Source organism: Eriocheir sinensis, chromosome 13 (genome assembly GCF_024679095.1).
Source record: "Eriocheir sinensis breed Jianghai 21 chromosome 13, ASM2467909v1, whole genome shotgun sequence".
NCBI classification, from domain to species: domain Eukaryota; kingdom Metazoa; phylum Arthropoda; class Malacostraca; order Decapoda; family Varunidae; genus Eriocheir; species Eriocheir sinensis.
This window is the reverse complement of record NC_066521.1, coordinates 22,218,555-22,237,836: the sequence shown is the minus strand read 5'-3', so window position 1 is coordinate 22,237,836 and position 19,282 is coordinate 22,218,555. Positions and strand designations below refer to the sequence as shown.

General features: G+C 42.8%; 2 protein-coding genes and 1 long non-coding RNA gene across 4 annotated transcripts in view; 2 read left to right on the top strand and 1 right to left on the bottom strand.

Moving 5' to 3' along the window:
• Positions 1-267: 267 nt before the first annotated feature.
• LOC126998197 (uncharacterized) lies at positions 268-2,256 on the top strand. Its single transcript, XR_007752680.1, has 2 exons — positions 268-882; positions 970-2,256. It is a non-coding gene; the product is annotated as an uncharacterized LOC126998197 (long non-coding RNA).
• On the bottom strand, positions 1,629-7,736 carry LOC126998196 (cofilin/actin-depolymerizing factor homolog). Its single transcript, XM_050859652.1, has 5 exons — positions 7,572-7,736; positions 4,889-5,008; positions 3,556-3,678; positions 3,083-3,211; positions 1,629-2,523 (listed from the first exon to the last, which is right to left on the bottom strand). The coding sequence occupies exons 1-5, from the start codon at positions 7,572-7,574 to the stop codon at positions 2,455-2,457; spliced, it is 444 nt and encodes a 147-aa protein (XP_050715609.1). The 5' UTR covers positions 7,575-7,736; the 3' UTR covers positions 1,629-2,454.
• Positions 7,737-15,103: 7,367 nt separating this feature from the next.
• The window catches only part of LOC126998193 (adenosine 3'-phospho 5'-phosphosulfate transporter 1-like), a 24,070-nt gene continuing 19,891 nt past the window's right edge, over positions 15,104-19,282 (top strand). Inside the window, exon 1 of one of the 2 annotated variants that reach the window (XM_050859643.1) lies at positions 15,104-15,462. The gene's annotated coding sequence lies outside the window, so the exon portion shown is untranslated. The remainder of the gene's footprint in view (positions 15,463-19,282) is intronic. The other variant, XM_050859646.1, reaches the window with a different exon arrangement.

Sequence of the window (19,282 nt, the reverse complement as noted above, 5' to 3'; positions counted from 1 at the left end):
AAATGCCTAGTACAACTCCTACCAAAGCTTTGTCAAATAATGTGTTCTTGGGCGGTAAAACATCTTATAATACGCCCGATTATTCCATATTCTTCAACTAGGACTACTTTCCAAGGTTACAGAGAAGCTTTACCGGGTTTCATAGGTGTATTTTTCCCGTTTGAGGCCCAGAAGTCATGTAATTCTATCACTAGCATCACAAAAACACTCCATAGATATCCAAGCAACTTCTATGAGTCTGTTGCACGCGCCGCTCCTCTTCTCCTCAGCCTCACGTTCTTCCCCCCATGCAGCTATTAAATGTAAGTGCCACATTAATTAAAATCCGTCGTGTTAGTGTCCCCCCTAACTATCATATGTCTGACTGGTTGTAATGAGTTGTTTGACGTTTTTCGCAAGCCTTAATCTTTCCTTGTGGCGTGGGGGTGGAGGGTAAAAATTGATCTAGCAGCGGTTTATTTATTTATTTACGGTAAAGGAAGCCTCTCAAGGGCAAAAAATAAGAAAACAATGAAACAAGGCCCGCTAATTAATGCTCCTATAGGTATAAAAGAGTAGAGTGGTCGAAAGGGAGGTCAATTTCGAAGATGTCCTGATACTCTCCTATATAGAGTTCAAGTCGTAGGCAGGAGGAAATACAGATGAAGGAATGAGAGAGTGAAGATGCTGGTTAACTCTTGCATGAGGGAAATGATCATAATTATCTCAAAGAGCACTTCAAGAAAGGTAGGAAATGGCCTAGGTCGAACGTCAGGGCTCACTTACTAGTCTTTCATAATTTAATCTGCTCAGCACATCTTAATATTTCAAATGTTTCTCTGCCAATCTGTAATCCGAATTCCCTCACCCCAAGGGATAGGTAGGAAATGGCCTAGGTCGAAGGTCAGAATATTTCAAATGTTTCTCTGCCTATCTGTAATCCGAATTCCCTCACCCCAAAGGATAGGTAGGAAATGGCCTAGGTCGAAGGTCAGGGCTCACGTCTTTCATAATAGGAAATAAGAAGAAAGGAAGGATAGGAGGAAGAAAGGAAAGGAAAAAAGAGGAAGGGAAAGAAAAGGAAGTTAGGAAGGGAAAAATGAAGGAAAGAACACACCACACTAAAAAGACATCCCTTGATTAATTAACCTGATAAGTAAGTCTCCTTAATTAATATTTAAAATGTTTGTCTGCTAATCTGTAATCCGGAAATCCCTCACCCCGAAACCCTGAAATTCCCCGTAATAAGGTTTTACCCACCACAGGCTCATGGCCAAAGCAACAGATATGAGCACTGAGGCCATGCCCAGCTATACCATATGCCTCAAACTTTACTTATGTGCCATTTTGAGAACTACATACATTAATTCACACTTTTAAGTCTTGATCCAGTTTTACCATGCAGCAGACTGTCACATGTCTGTTAAGCCTGCCAATTCCTTCAAAGATCTAAATGTACTGCCATTTGTTCCGTGGTCAGCACATCATAAGTCTTCTATAAACACTTACTTTTCCCATATTGGCTGCATTTATCCTTACTGCCCTCCATTTGGTATACAAGGAAAATTTTAAGTTTCCTTTACTACCCATTTCCTGGATAACCTTAACATCTTATAATTTCCCTCCAGAGGAAACAAAAAATAGCCAAGCATTAAAAAGAAATTTATTAGATAAGTTGACATGATCCTACAATAAATCATACAAAAACCCTTTTAAGTAATGGTAGATTCCTTATGGGCAACAGCTGATGCAACACAAGATTTTGAGCAGTTTCAATTACAAAATGTGGTTTCAGCCAATGTTGTAAAGGGCTAAAACCATGATTTTAGTTATATATAAAGCTAATTATACTTAATGAAAACTGGAAGTAGAAGACTGATATTCCCTTATTTGTGATATGACATAACATACAAATGGAAGAGCTTCATGTAATACTAAACTTGCCAGGGCCGGCTCGTGGCGGCGGGTGACACTGTTACAGTGTTCAAGGGGCAGCTCATAAGGCATCCCAGCCGGGCCAGGGAGGCGGCCACAGGCGAGCTGTGGCCAGGCTCTCCGCTGCTGCTGGAGGCACAGGGCCCCAGCAGACCTTTCCTATAGGCGGCCCCGATGACACTGGAGTCTATAGTGAGTGGAATGCCAGACTTGCCTGGCCTCCATTGGGGAGGCACAGGCCAGCCACCATAAGCTACAGCTTGATCAGTGCACAGCTGCTGCCACCCTGCCACATACCAGCCAATTTAATAATCAAAATAATAAATCACAAGTATAAAACAATGAGTCCCCTCCTGATGCTGCGTGGATAGCATGATAACAGTGGTGGCCCGGGCATGACTAGGGCGGCAGCAGCTACGGGATCGCTGCTGCCGGTGGGCCCCTCACCGCGCCGGGACACACCCCGGTTTCCTGCTGGGTTCTTGAGAAAAGTGACAGGGGCAAAGGCTGCTGTCTGGTGAGGGGCCTCCCATCGCAAGCTTAGGAACGGTCTGTAGAGCGGCATTTTTCCAACACGCACTCGTAGGATGCCTCAGCCATGTCCGTAGCCTGGAGAGGAAACATAAGTAAGACACTGTCAAAACCCACAGAAAAAAAGTTCTTAATAATCTGGCCCACCATTCTCGTATTGTATATCAAAAGCCCAGAAATTTAGATAGTTATCTTCTCAAATGTGAGCAGGTATAACTATCACGTAACAGTATTCTGTAATATGTATAAATAAAAGAATGCAAAAATGGAAGGCAAGAGAGACCAAAGAAAAAGTATTGAATCACAACCTTAAACTGCCATCAAATAGTAAAACATTATGAGGTATGAGAACACACTAGAATTGAATAACTTTGAAGATAAGCAGAATGAGACTTGCATTTGACTGAAATGTACACAACCAACAGTTTGCAGATCACAAGGCACGAGTCACCACACCATCACTATCCTAGTATACAGCAAATGTCATGTTTACTTCAGAAACTACCATTCTATGGACCACTGCAGAAGGAAATGTTTCTATAGTATTCTGCCCACCCCTTCTTTTTCCACTAACATTAACCAGAGTAATAAAATTGCCATAAAATTAAAAGACTGTCAAAAGCATCCTCTCCCGTACCTGGATATATTTGCCAACACCTTCTAGAGCTTGTTTAAGGGCATCAAAGCTGGATGAGTAAAGCATCTTCTTCTTAATCTTGGCTGTGTCTGGGCACCATGACATCAAAAACAGCTTCTGCTTCTTTGTCTGCAATGAAAAAAACAAATTAAGGCACAACGATCATAAGAAACTGCCACTCATCAATAAGGACAGTTATCTTCTCAAATGTGAGCAGGTATAACTGTATCACGTAACACTATTCTGTAATATGCATAAATCAAAGAATGCAAAAATTGAAGAATGCAAGAGACCAAAGAACAAGTATTGAATCATAACCTTAAACTGCCATCAAATAGTAAAACATTATGAGCACACTCTAAAATTGAATAACTTTGAAGAGCAGACTCACTACATTACATTACACTGAAATATACACAACCAACAATTCACAAGGCACGAGTTATCACACCAGCTCGGAGGCAGATACTCACGTCTGAGGTTCCCTGGCAAGCGTGCTCATACTCGAAGTCATAGAGGCCGTAGCGGCACTGCTCTGGCCCAACATTACTCAGGTGTTGCAAGTAGTCATCGTACGACGCGTCTCTATCTCCGTACTGAAAGACAAGGACACAGAGGTGAATTAAGGAGTCAATTTTTAAGATATTCAATCCCAGGCATAATAAAACAACTGGCGGCCAAATAAAAAGTGTGGATTTCAGCTCCCTAGTATTATCTCTCTATCCCCATACTGCAAGACAAGGATACAGCAGTGAATTAAGGAGTCAATTTAAGATATTCAATACCAGGCATAATAAAAAAAATTGAAGGCCAAATAAATAGTGTGGATTTAAGCTGTCTCTATCCCCATACTGCAAGACAAGGATACAGTGGCGAAATAAGGAGTCAATTTTTAAGATATTCAATCCCAGGCATAATAAAAAAATTGAAGGCCAAGTGAAAAGAGTGGATTTAAACTATTATTGATAACCTGAAAGCACTGGAACAGGGGGAGGAAGGACTAGATGGTTTCTCATGAATTGTGAAACTAAAGAAACAACAGGTCCTGACATCACTGGATTTAAAGAACCACCACGAACCATCAATAGAAATGTCAAGTAAGTGCCAAAGATGCTACGATCACTCCTCCTTGAGAACCCAAACTATGCAGGCTGATTAGATACTCTCACCAGCACACCTCCCCATCAAACTGACCCTCTTCTAGTCACTCAATGCTATTCACTTTTATAAGGCACAGTGTTTAGTTAGCTTTTTTTTTTTTTAGTTTAGTTTTGCCTGGGAGCTGCTTCCTTCACTGTAAAATAAAGGAGGCAGCTGCTAGATAGCCAGGAATTAGCTCTCTATACAAGGACTCAGCACAAACAAGCACCCTCCTGCCTAACAAGCTGAGGCTGTTCACAAGTTTCAAGTCATTTACACCATCAACCACTCAATTGCTAAAACTATTCTCAGGTTTAAGATATTTATACCAACACATTCACATTGCAGCTTCAGGTGTTCTGTATATACAAAAGTCATTCTTAGTATGGTTGCCTTATCTTAAGTGTTACATGCTATTTCAACCAAGTTTTCCAATGACCATCCCTTACATACACACTTCACACTTATTGAGGAACCTAAGCATCCCCCCCACTCTAGTTTATGACCAAGTAATCAAGGAAAACTTACAGTCTCGATTAGTATGGTGCTCTCCTCTTTACAATTAAGTTTTCCCATGATCATCCCTTACATAAGCACTTCACTTATTGAAGAATCTAAGCATCCCTCCCACCCTAGTTTATAACCAAGTAATCAAGGCAAACTTACCGTCTCGATGCATATTTCTTTATCATCCTTTATGTGGAAGATTATGTACCTATACTTCTTGCTCTTTTTGATGTCTGTGTATGCTTGTTGGATCTCATCCGATACTTTAACTCCGGAGGCCTGTTGGAGAAAGAATGAGTTAAGATTCACCACTCCGCAGTAAAGGAAACAGTTCAAGGGGAAATAAAAAGAATACAATAATGAAAAAAAAGCCCACAAATCAATATTCATGTTTTGGGAAAGATTAAGATATACCATTATGATAAGCTACCTATCCAATCCCTATTCTAACATCTCTCAAGGCCATCTGAAACTAGCATGATTCAAGAGTATTTTAATTTAAATGCCAACAGAGCCATTAGGGTAGATTAATGACATGATGAACGCCCATTATCTTATCACACTCCACCTCACCTTCTGATAACCAACATTCTACTGATACAACCCAATAAATCAAAATTAAAATAAGTAAATGAAATATAAGGAGACATGATGGCAAGGTACTTCACAGGTAGTTAGGTAAGCCACTAATCTTATCACCACCTGCCCCCCTCAACCTTCTGTCAAAAGTTATGTCCTGGTAGGAAGGAGTGCACTAGGGTCAGCCAGGCAAGCACTCCATGGGCACATCACAATACTACTAACATTAAAACTGATGAACTAAGACTCCCAGTAAGCAGGGAAAACACTATCACATATTAAGCTAACCAAGAGGCTCACATCACAATACTACTAACACTATTAAAACTGATAATGAACAAAGCCCTTCAATTAACAGTAAAAAAAAAAAGAAATAACCTATCATGTTCATTTTAAACTAACCAGGAGGCTCACTAAAAAGTTAACAGGATAATGGGGTAATAGGGAAATGTAAAAATGGACCAAAACCTTCAATATACAGTAAAAATATAACCTAAACCTTCAATATACAGTAAAAAGATAACTTATCTCCATTAATCTAACCAATGGGCTCACTATAGAGGTACAGGGTAATTAGTGGTAACATGGACACTTAAAAACTAAGTGCCTAGTTAACAAGTGCTTACTCAAACCGGATATAAGTAAGCAATATCATGTTTTCTTGGGTTAAGTATTTCAGATAAGACCTCAGGATATTACTTCTGACTGACACGTGTAAGCTCTGTCCCATTTCCTTTATCTCACGGGTTGTAAATGTCACGTATAATTTTTTCTTTTTACCCTAGTTAGCCTTTCAGTAGTTCAGCGATTTGTATGACTTTCCACTGACCGCACCTTTGCCTACGTGACTAGAAGCTTTGTCCTTTTGCCATTACTATATTAACGAGGTGTAAATCAGTCACGCCTATTTCTTAAACTAATGACTTGCTACGTATCCTTTCAACAGTTCAGTGATTAAGGTATTTTGCATTTACCAACGCCTAGCCCCTCAATGGCTGTCCTACATTAACCTTTATATCCGCATTTTTACCAACTAATGGCTTTCGTTACGTATACTTTCCCTAGTTCAGTGATTAGGATTTAAAACACCAACCACGCCTACGCCTACGTCCAGCATTGGTTGTCCTAGTTCCGATATCCGTTACCGTATTTTCTTCTAATTTAGCTATTCGTATGTATTTGTTTCCGTATTAAATTAACTCGTGGCTCTAGCCGTGTCTACTTTCAATAGTGATTTTACATATCCAAAGTCCGCGCCTTCGCCTACGCCCCGTCCTCTAGTGGCTGTCCCAGTTCCGATACTCGTTACTGTATTTTCTTAACTCTCGGGTCTTTGCAAGAATCCTTTCAATAGTTCAGTTAATAAGACGTGATTTTACATTTACACCGGCCGCGCCTTCGCCTACGTCCGTTCCCTTTGGCTCTCCTCCGCTCTCGCCTTCTGCGGTGCCGTCTCCGTGTCCCAGGGAGGCACAGCTCGTCACCAGCACTCAGGGTGATCACCGCGCTTTATAAACTGCCTCAAGCACGACGGGCGACTAACAATCGATAAATACCTTCTCCAGCCCGAGTGAGGAGGGCGTGAGGACAGCACCGCCACCACCACCACCGCCCCAACCCACGCTTTGGTCCCCGGCCAGAGAACTTGAACGTTGGCACCGAAAACCTCCATTGAATGAAAGGAATATCACGGACGTGACGAAAATCACGCACAGATGAATCCGGACAAGGAAACGGAGTGCAAATCGGAGAAATGATTATCTCCTTTAGGGAATCACTTGAAGACACAGGACACATGAAACTGGTGTCTAGCCCCGTGGAGCCAAAGGAGACAACTTTTAAATGGGGACAAGGGGGGCACAGGACAAGATAACCCTGGGACACTACCCTTCACCATGCACATAAGCCCCTCTTGCACGTCCACCGCGTGTGAAATGTCATCTACCACCAAGGAAAGAAGATCCCGATTATTACACCTCTTCCACACCCTTCGGCTAGACCCCACAGTCCATAGCTTTCATGGCAGCCGATCTCCTGCCGCAGCGCCGTCACACACCCTCAGACAAGCGTACTTCGACAAATTCACCAAAATCCAACCACGCCGGTACTCCTGTCTGTCCTCCTGTCACCGGCACCAAGAGTTAGCCCGGAATAGTCTTCGGGTTACAGCCATATTTCCTCTGCCACAGCCCCGGCGGGTAGACTAAGGCCTCCGTCAGGGTCTCGGGTTCTCCGAGGGGCTTGCGAGAGGAGCTGGACTCACCATTCTGCTTTAGGCAACACCAAATTGACACAGCTCAGGGCAGACTACACACCGCGCCACCACAAGGCTTCAAGGGGCGTAGTGTTGGGCGTGACGTCATGTCTTCCTCCGCAGCCCCCACGCCCTAACCAGGCTTACACCGCGCCTCTTCATTGGTCCAACTCCCTCAACAAGTCTTCCCATTGGTGCCTCCAGCCTCACCCCGCCATCTATCTCCCCCGCCTCCCCATTGGGCCGTTCAGCCTCACCCCGCCATCCGTCTCCCCCTCCCGTCCAATCCCAGCGTCTCTTTCTACCTTCCCATGTGTCATAATTCCGGTGTTATTCACGCTTTCTGAGGCATTGTTCGGCAGGAAAGTGTGGATGGGTGTCTGTAAGATGCATCACAAGGCAAATATTGAGTCGTGGTGCGAAACTTCATGACTTGCAATTGATTAGGAGGGGAACTACTTTGCCGGGACTGCCAGTTATATTTTGCGACACACTCGGCAGCCACCGAGCACCAGTTAAAATCATCCCAGAGGTGCAATGCCTTTCTCTACTTACTCGCCTATAGCATAAACCTCTTCGGGATATATAGCCATGATAACTATGAGCTTGTAGGTCCCGAGAATCCCCTCACGCGAAATAAAAACATGGTCAAAGTTAGCAGAGAGGGAAGCACATAGGCCAATCAAGAAACTTGAAACAGAGTATATTGCCATATAAGGTAAAGTTGGAATTTCGTCTGCTCCTGCCTTAACAATGGGAGGAACGACGGAATGGCCAATAGGTAATAACAAGAAGGGAAACTAGCCAGGCCTTCTCTTCTTGCGTGTCGATATAAACCGCTGGTGAAGGTAGAAAGTGTCATGTGTCGGAGGAGGAGGTTGCCATGCTTGAAAATCTATCTCGTCCATGCTAGTCCTACCTCCGATGACTCATTGCCGTGACAGCGTTGCCATGACCCCCAAGTGTCAGAAAAAAAGCGCCATTGACCTCTCGCCTGACCTTCCATACCACCTGGCCCAAGTGTCATTACAGGAACTGACGGGATGGTACTTCAGACGTTAAATTTATGTGGGTGGTGGTGAAAGGGTGGAAAAAAGAGAGCAAGGACCCGTGTACACTGCAGATAGTTGAGAAAGAAGAACTTGCAGCGGGAGATGAGATGACGGGATGCTGGGCCATGCAGGGAAGAGGAGGTGCAACAGTCAGCAAACAATTAAATTCTCATTCTGACGTTACAAGGCCATAGATGAAGCATAGTTAACGAATAACACTTGAAGTTTACTCGCTCTTTCTATGGACAAGGAGCTGTGTCCCTTCTTACGTCGAGCCACGAGTAGACACGAATAAGTACTGTTAATTAACCGGTCTGTCTAGGTGTGCTCAGGTGAGGAGTCTCGTAGCTCTGCCAGGCTTCCCAAACTACCTCAGGAATATGTGTTCACCCCGAGCCACGGATATTTTGGCCGGTGTCGCTGAACTTCTCTCCCAGTGGGTTGTGTGGCACTAATATTCACGCTGGCATCACCCTGGAGGCTTGTTGGCACCTTGGGAGGATGGCCGCTAAATCAAAACATTTCAGCCACAATCCTGAAACTGAATGACCTAAATTTGAAGGATGAAGAAAAAGTCCTCAGATACACAAGAGAATCTCCATTCCAGTAATTAGTTTTAAAATTTTTGATAGATTTATTAATTGGAGAGAGAGAGAGAGAGAGAGAGAGAGAGAGAGAGAGAGAGAGAGAGAGAGAGAGAGAGAGAGATTAACAAATGGTCTGTGGTCTTTAATTGATGCTTATCTGTCTTTGTCTAAAATATGTCTATCAATTATTTGTGTCACTAAGTTATAGGTACGTCTCTCTCTCTCTCTCTCTCTCTCTCTCTCTCCAGGGGCCGGATTTCCTGTTGACAACCAATGAATTTGATAAAGTCATTTCTTTACCTAACCAGAACATTTCAACGTCTACAAGAACCAGTTTTTATTACCCAACGTGACCTTTTTAAAGCCTATACCATATAAATGTAATGTGTTATCGCAGTGTTTAGGGAGTGTCGCGTAAGGGAGATTTTGCGACTTAGATATCATGGTTTTCATTTCATAAGATATACCAGTCACACACACACACACACGCACACACACTCACACACACCTTATAGTGAGTAAAAATGCCTTCATCTTTTATATAGGCAACATATATTTGCTAATTATGTGATTTGCCAACTTTAATTTTTCAGTATTAGGGTATTGCATTCCACCCATGACCTATGCTAATGACTCAGAAGTGCTCTTTAGTAAGTTCGTAGTAGAATAACATATACGAATGACACGTACGTAAATGACACCTCGTTTCATCATTGTTTTCTGTAACTTCATTTCGTAAGACTCATAATCAGTAGCTCTCTGATATACTTATCTTACAAGAGTCTTTTTCCTGATCTCTCCTCCTCCTCCTACATTAGTTAACAAAGTGCATTAGTCACGTCCAGAACACACGAGTTGAATTCCTCCTTTTTTATCGGGTCCTCTTATCTTTGAGCTCTATCTCTCTCTTGTCTCTTTCTCTCTCCCTGGCTCTGAAGTACCTCACGTCACCACCCCCGCCTTCCTCACCGCCACACAAAGCAACATAGAAATACTGTGTGCCATACTTAGAGACAATTATTGTATGTGTTTATTGATGTATTGTATAAGTTTGATTGGTCTTGTTAATATTAGGGTGACTTTCTTATGGTTTATTATGCTATTTTGTTCGAGCCGATGCCAAATATCTTACTGTCGCATTTTAAAGAGAATAGGAAACTTTAAATAATAGTAATAAGAAAAAAATAGAAGAAAAAAACAACATTCTACGTAATTGTTTTTTTTAACTTTTTTTTACTGTCTTAGAAGAATGGCCTACTACTACTATTACTACTACTACTACTACTACTACTACTACTACTACTACTACTACTATCATTATTACATTATCAATATTTATATACTATCAATGGTTTGTTTTACTTTATAGTTATTATCAAGGGTTTCTTATAGGCAAATTAAGTGGTCCCAAGTGGTTGGTTATTTCTTCATTCCCTATTATATCCTTCAGTGATCTAGTTTCATTCATCTGTTATTTATTCATGTACTACATATACCTATTGTCTTATATATCAAGAGTGTGTCATTACCTATCGGATTCATTGTAACTCTCTAAGGGCAATATTATCAGATGCTTTCGGCTCTAACAACTATTTCCAGAGTCCACAAAGGAGATTAGTCGGGTACTCGTGAGTGTTTTTCATGCTGACGCCTTATCAAACTATCACTAAGCTCATTAAACTACCAATGAAACGATCCTAAGCCCTTATGAAAGCCTTATCAAATGTGGGTGTGCGCGACTCGAAATGTTTGAGAATGTTGGTCGGAAATAAACATTCACGGTGCAGAAGACTTCTCAAACTATCACTAAGCTCATAAAACTACCCATATAACTACCTTCATTACGAAAGTCTTATCAAATGTGGGTGGGTGAGCCTCGAAACGTTTGGAAATATGGGAAACACACATTCATTGCACAGAAACCTTGTCAAACTATCACTGTGCTCATAAAACTACCCATGGCAATACGACCCTCTACCCTTACGAAAGCCTTATCAAATGTGGGTGGGTGAGGCCCATAACGTTTGAAAATAAGGGAAACACACATTCATGGCACATAAGCCTTGTCAAACTATCACTGTGCTCATAAAACTACCCATGGCAATACGACCAGGTCTACCCTTACGAAAGCCTTATCAAATGTGGGTGGGTGAGGCCCATAACGTTTGAAAATAAGGGAAACACACATTCATGGCACATAAGCCTTTTCAAACTATCACTAGGCCCATAAAACTACTCATGGCAATACAACCCTCAACCCTTACGAAAGCCTTATCAAATGTGGGTGAGTGAGCTCCGAAGCGTTTGAAAATAAGGGAAACACACATTCATGGGACATAAGCCCTTTCAAACTATCACTAGGCCCATAAAACTACCCCTGGCAATAGTACCCTCAACCCTTACACGACAGCCAAATCAAAATGTGGATGTGTGAGCCCAAAAATGATTGAGAATATGGATCTGAAACACACATTCACGGTGCAATACTACCCAAGGATATACTACCCTCAACCATTAAGAAAGCCTTATCAAATGTGGGTGTCTGAGGCCCGAACGTTTGAGATTATGGGTCTGACTCACTTTACCTCATTTTTCTTGTTGTAATCATGAGTATAGGGTTGCGTTGATCCGCCTATCATTGAGTTTTCTGAGAACCTTCAATTAATTCTTGAGCTTGTTTGTCTGGGGGCATAAAGTTCTCTCTCTCTCTCTCTCTCTCTCTCTCTCTCTCTCTCTCTCTCTCTTTTCACGCCCCCTTGGTCCTTTTGTGAATACTATCGCCGAAGTGATAGAAATTATGTTTTTTGGAGATAACGAGAGAGAGAGAGAGAGAGAGAGAGAGAGAGAGAGAGAGAGAGAGAGAGAGAGAGAGAGAGAGAGAGAGAGAGAGAGAGAGAGACTAGGATATACGAGGAAAACGAAAAAAAAAATAGGGAAGGGAATGAAAGAAGGGAATAGAAGAATACAAGGATAAAACACGTAGAGAGAGAGAGAGAGAGAGAGAGAGAGAGAGAGAGAGAGAGAGAGAGAGAGAGAGAGAGAGGTGAGTTCCGGGGGGGGTTTGAGAGCATGACCTTGAGGGAAGTACAGACGTAAACACACACACACACACACACACACACACACACACACACACACACATCGTCGCGAAAATGAAGATAAATGAACAGACAGACAGATGAGAGAGAGAGAGAGAGAGAGAGAGAGAGAGAGAGAGAGAGAGAGAGAGAGAGAGATCCTTATTAGGAAATCCCCCTCTGAGTGAGTGACACAGATGAACTTAAAAAGAGATACGTGACGGACCACCAGTCACACACACACACACACACACACACACTCACACATCCATTAAAACTTACAGACACACTTGGCACACGGGGATGGACGACACTCTGCCAGAATCTTACTACTACATACTCGCCCCTTCAGAGAGAGAGAGAGAGAGAGAGAGTACAAACAGTGGGGTAAGGGTAGGAAGGGAGGGAGAGAGAAGAGAGAGAAAGGTTGAATGATATTAGGAAACAGAAGAACAAGGATGTGAAAGAAAGGAAAATAAGAGAGAGAGAGAGAGAGAGAGAGAGAGAGAGAGAGAGAGAGAGAGAGAGAAAGTGTAATAAAGAAAGGAATAGAAGGAAAGAAAGTGAAAATCTGAGTTACATGAGAGAGAGAGAGAGAGAGAGAGAGAGAGAGAGAGAGAGAGAGAGAGAGAGAGAAGGTAAAAGTGGGAGAGAAAAAAACGTTATGCTGGACACTTGAAGCTCTCGAGAATAAGGTTAAAAAAATATCCTTCTTTTGATTTAGGTTAACTTTTGTTTTTGTTTTGTTTTTCTTTGTTTCTCTATTTGTGTTTTTTTCTTCCTTTATTTATTTATATGTTTGTTTCTTTGTTTCTTTCTCTTTCCTTCCGTTCTTTCTTTTCTTTCTCAGTGTAAATTTCTTTCTTTTGTTCTTTCTTTCTTCGTCAATCTTTCATCCAGTCATTATTTTTTTATATCGTTCTTTGTCTATCGTTCTTTCTTTCTTTCTTTCTATCGTTCTGTCTATGTCAACTCCTTTCCTCCCTTCCTTCCTTCCTTCCTTTCTTTCTTTCTATCTTTCTTTATCAATCCATTCATATATTCATTCATTTATTTTGGGTCCCCTCTTATAGCTAAACAAATCAACGCTACCACACACTTCATCCATCTTCATAAACAACGACAGTGGTGATGGTGAGTATAATGATGATGATGGTGAGGATGGGAAACATGCTCACTATAAATAGCTTCAGTACACTTAACGAGCCGCCTAGTGAGCTTAGAGCGCCCCTAAAGCTCCCCTTCAACATACTTGCCAATGTCACGTTTATAAATAGGTCTCTGAATGGCATACTCTCTCATTATTATTATTATTAATATTATTATTATGTTCTTTTTCTTTTTTCTTATTTCCTCTACTATTTCTTTTCCGTCTTTTTTTCTTCTTCATCTTTTTCTTTTTCTTTATTTTTCTACTTCTTCTCTTTTCTTCCTCTGATTCTTATTATTATTACTATGTTTTTTTTCTTTTCTTTTTCTTTTTCTTTATTTTTCTACTTCTTCTCTTTTCTTCTTCTGATTCTTATTATTATTATGTTCACACTGCTACTACTACTACTACTACTACTACTACTACTACTTTAATGCTCTCTGGCGTATCCTTTTACTTATTATCTCTATTTTAAACATCCCTAGATTGTATTATCCACAGGCTTGTATCTCCCCCCCCTCTCTCTCTCTCTCTCTCTCTCTCTCTCTCTCTGAACATGATTAAGTATGGTGTAAAGTTTAAAAGCGCCCGCACTCGCTTATGGACGCGTCAAACTTATATATCCCAGCCAGGCATGAGACCACGAGTAAAGCTTTCAAATTAATAGAAATTTTCATACGTTTTGTTACTAATTTAGGACACATACGTACGTTGCCAGCTTTATATTGCACCTTAGCTAAAGTCTACCTTTCTCTCCCCACTCCAAAATCCTTCCCCATTTTCTCTGTGGTTGCTTTTATCTCTTCATATTTCTATTTTTCCCTGCCTAATGCATTCCAGCCCTTCCTCTTTACCCCGCACCTTCTCTCTCTCTCTCTCTCTCTCTCTCTCTCTCTCTCTCTCTCTCTCTCTCTCTCTCTCATATATATATACCCCTTTCTCTTCTTCCTCTGTTGTACTCCCGGTCTCTCCCCGTCTCCTGAGGTGCAGTTTGGGTCTCCGAAGTACAGGAAGATTCTCAGCTGCCGGATTTTATCATTACGTGTGTCCGTCTAGGCTATACGGTCTTATTTTACAGGCAACAACGCTATTGGTCAATGGTCTGTTTCCCCCAAGTGGCTTTTTCCGTTTCGCCGGCCTACTGCAAAGCTTCGTTAGCTCGTGCGAAAAGTTCAGGACGGATAAATGGAGCTTTTGTCCTGCCGCCCCTGTGTGGTGGAGGCAGAGAACACAGGAACAGTACTTTCCGGCAATTGCACCTCTTCCGTCTCCTGGTGTTCCGTGAAGTTACATTGGGTTGTCATTCCGTCTCACCACCATCATGTTTGTTTTATGAACGACCCCGTGCGCCAGGTATGACCTAGCTAATATATTGCTTCCCTCTAATATTTCTGTTTGCGAGCCCATTTCTTGTTTTGGCGGCAGATGTTAGTCCCTTCCCTATTGCACTTTGATAAACTTAGCGTTAAATGTTTGTCCCTCCCCTATCGAACTTTGAGAAACAATAAATAGCTAGCATGCTGTGGCCACGTGCTTGAAAGTGCGTTTATTGTGGCCTTGTCCTCGGTAATGTTATCTTTTGTTGTGTAGGTTTTGTCCCCAATAAACTTAATCTCTTGCTGTGTGTTTGTATTCCACCCACCGGGGACCAGTTACCTTATTCCTGATGGTGAACGTGGCTGTCGCGTCACCAACTCACCTCTGCTGCCCTTGATCCACATGACATTAAATGCTGATTGTGGCCCACATGGTGATACGGGCGGAAGTGTCTGGCGTGGCCCATAGGCTTGCCCACGCGTTATATTTGTCATGCTGGTATTGACAGGAAGCTATTCTCTTAAAACTATGGCATGCTATGGAATTAAATAGACCAAGCAAGCACAAGCAGGTGAACAAACACAACCTGGTGAACTGGTATAAGGGCAGTGAGTGAGACGGAGTGAGCAAGACTTGAGCATATCGACATAGCAGTTGTAAAATATAGGGCCGAGTAAGACGGACTGAGCAAGACAAGCATATATCGACACAGCAGTTGTAAGTAAAATTAACCGTATTGATTTTATTGTGCTAGTACATTGTCTGAATTGAAATCCATCTGAACTGAATACTTCTCTGATGTTATAATGCCCGGTGCAATAACTCAAATTGAATAAGTATTTCTCTCATGCATGTGTTGGGGTCTAGTCAGAATAAGTTGACGGAATGAAAAATAGGAGAAGTTGTACATCCCGGGTAAATTTGACCTTTTGTTGCGTGAAAGGGTTAACAAACAGGAGGTTAAATCATAGCCTTCTCGGATACCGTACATGAGTCTGCTAATACCATGAGGAGAATTGTAGTTTTCAGTATTATTAGTAACATAAGAGAGCAGAGTCAATGATACGTGTTTATTGAAGGATTTGAGGGCAAGGTGGAGGGAGGAATGTAATACGAATTGTTTAAGGAAAGGCACGTACAATACCGACCAGAGAAATGTTATAGCCTACTTCCTAGTGTTTGTTATTTCAGAGAGAGAGAGAGAGAGAGAGAGAGAGAGAGAGATGGGGGACGGAGGTTAGGCACACGAGACAATAGGATATACAAGGAAAATGAGAGAAATAGACTGAGGAAAGGAATGATAGTAGGAAATAGAGGAATGCAAGGATAAAACACAAATATGAAAAGGAATTAAAGAAAAGAAAAAAAGTCACACGAGGAAAAAGCTGAAATGAAAAAAGAATTAGGAAAGGAATGAACATAAGAAATAGACGAATGGAAGAATAAAACGAAGATAAAAGGAACATAAGAGAGAGAGAGAGAGAGAGAGAGAGAGAGAGAGAGAGAGAGAGAGAGAGGAGGGGTGGGAGAGAGAGGGAGGCAGGAAGGTGACGTAACATGGTGCGTGATGGCGGGAGGAGGAGGAGGAGGAAGGATCAGAGGGTTGCAGGGGAGAGGGAGTGGAGGAAGGGAGAGAAGGGGGGGGAGGGGGGAGGAATCGCAGCCCAGCCGTCTGGAGAGGCAACGCGGCACCATATTAGGCAACTCTCTCCCACCCCATGTCTCCCCCCCCTCCCCCCTCCCTTTGAATATCTCCCCACCCACCCCTGTCCTTCCTCTCTCTCTCTCTCTCTCTCTCTGCGTCCTTTCCCTCCTTACCTCCCTCCCCTCCTGTCTGTCCTTCAAGTCGTCTAGCTCTCTCTCTCTCTCTCTCTCTCTCTCTCTCTCTCTCTCTCTCTCTCTCTCTCTCTCCCCTTCCTCCATATCCTTCTTGTATTTTTCTCCTTTTCCAGTTTTTATCACTTAATTTTTCCTGTTTTTCCTTTTCTTATGCATTCTAGTTCTTCCTCTTTATCTCCTTTCTCTCTTCTCTCATTTCCCTTTTTATCATACCTCTTCTTTCTCCTCTCCTTCTCTTCTCTCCTCCATATTCTTCCCTATTTCTTCTCTTCCAGGTTTTATTTCTATATTTTTCCTTACTACATGCATTCCAGTCCTTCCTCTTTACCCCACTTTTTGCTCTCTCTCTCTCTCTCTCTCTCTCTCTCTCTCTCTCTCTCTCTCTCTCTCTCTCCCCTCCATTTCTTTTTACTGGTCAAATTCTCTAATATTCCTTCATTAATCACCTCATTTCTTTTTATTCACCTGTTATTTGGTCATTTCTTTCATTTCTTCACTTCTCTTCCTCTTCCTGACCTTTTTTAGAATTACTACAGCTACCTCATCTATCTATGCCACATCTATATTTTTGTGTGCCACGTAAGTTCATCTTCATTTCCATCTTTTTCTACGTCTCCTTCCTCCATTCCATCCAATTTCGCGATCCTTTTCCTTTCCTTCAGCTTTATGCCTTCCCCAACTTCCCACTCCTTTCGATCCTCTCCATTCCTGGCATGATTCGAATTCACGTTTTTCCTTGCGCCTTTCCTTCCTTCCTTCCTTCCTTCCTTCCTTCTTCCCCGCTCCCTCTCTTTCCTTCATCTCCAATACCGTCACATGCGTTCCCTGTGACCTATCCTGCCAGGCTTTTATTCCCAGACGCTTTCAGTTCTCACGGCAACCATTCCCAAAGACCACAAGGAGATTAGTCGGGTTCTCATGAGTGCTTTTCTGTCTTTTCACGTTCATGGTGCAGAAGCCGCGTCAAACTATCACTACGGCACTAGCCTCATAAAACTACCCATGGGAATACTGACACAACCTCTACGAAAACCTTATCTAATGGCTACAGTTATATTTTCGCATGTTTTCGTTTAATTAATGTTCTTATTTCATCTTACAGGGTTGAATGGGCTATGAGTCTCCTATTTTTGATGATTAAATAGGCTACTCTCTCTCTCCTCACTAATGTTCATCTTGCTCTCCTTTCTAAATGCATTCCAGTACGTCCACTTCATCCAACTTCTTTTTCTCTCTCAAATCCCCTTCTATTATACCTCCCTGTCTCTCCCACTCCATATTCTACCCCATTGTTCTCCTCTCCTTTATCATATTCTCCCTGCTGTTCATCCTTCTCAGTTGCATGATGTAGGTTCGTTAAGTGTTCTGAAGGGGGAATTGCTTTAGAATCCCAGTCTTCCCTTTCCCTCTCTCGTCCCTTAACTCCCCTTCCTACCCTTCCTCCCTTCCCTCCTCTCCTCTCTCCCCAACGAACACCTCCCCATTCAGCCTCTCACCCTACCTCCACCTCCTCTTCCTCCCCTTAATCCTACCCTTCATTCCCTTCCTTCCCTTCCTTCCCCTCCTCTCCTCTCTCCCCAACGAACACCTCCCCTTTCAGCCTCTCACTCTACCTCCACCTCCTCTTCCTCCCCTTCCTTCCCTTCCTTCCCTTCCTTCCCCTCCTCTCCTCTCTCCCCAACGAACACCTCCCCCTTCAGCCTCTCACCCTACCTCCACCTCCTCTTCCTCCCCTTAATCCTACCCTTCATTCCCTCCCTTCCCTTCTCTCCTCTCTCCCCAACGAACACCTCCCCCCTTCAGCCCCTCACCCCACCTCCACATCCTCTTTCTCCCCTTCCCTTTATATCCCCCAAATCCTACTCCATGATTGATGAGAAAGAGGGTGATGCAACAACGCTTTCAATAACATGTCCCTTGCAAAACAGAGGCTATTATATATGCATTGACGAGTTTCAGCTTCCTCTTCTATCAGTATGACAGACAGACAGACAAGGACACTCACGGTAGCATACTGGCGGTGATGACGTAAGAATCTCCCTGGTGGTGGTGGGAGTGGTGTTGATAGGGTGGTGGTGGTAGTGATGGTGGTGGTATAGGGGTAATTGGAAGGTGATGTATGGGGGATGACTGCAGCGGTGATGGTAGTGGTAGTAGTAGTAGTAGTAGTAGTAGTAGTAGAGGGAAAAGGGTGCCAGTAAAGCTTGTATTGGTTCTAGTATTGAGAAGCAGCGGTAGTAGTAGTAGTAGTAGTAGTAGTAGTAGTAATAGTAGTAGTAGTAGGAGGAGGGAGTGTAGTAGTAATGGTAGTGTTGTTGGAGTTGGTTGTAGTGCTGGTAGTATTAGTGGTGATGGTGGTGGTGCTGGTACGTGGTGTTGGTGGTGGTGGTGTTGGGGTTGGTGGTGGTGATCATGTTGTTTGTCTTGTTGGTGGTGTTCGTGGTGCTGATATAAGTAGTAGTGGTAGTGGTGGTGGTGGTGGTGGTGATGATCGTGGTGGTGGTAGCGGAGGTGACGTGATCGAGGCTCCGTGTCCGCCAAACCTTCCTGGAAAAAGTGTATCACGGCCACGAGGACCCGCCCGAGACACCTGCCCGGCGACACACCCAGAGAGAGAGAGAAGGAAATGTCACACGCGAGTCATAGGGTAAACGAGGAAAACGGGAGGAGGGAAAAAAAAGGAAAAGGGCAAGAAAAT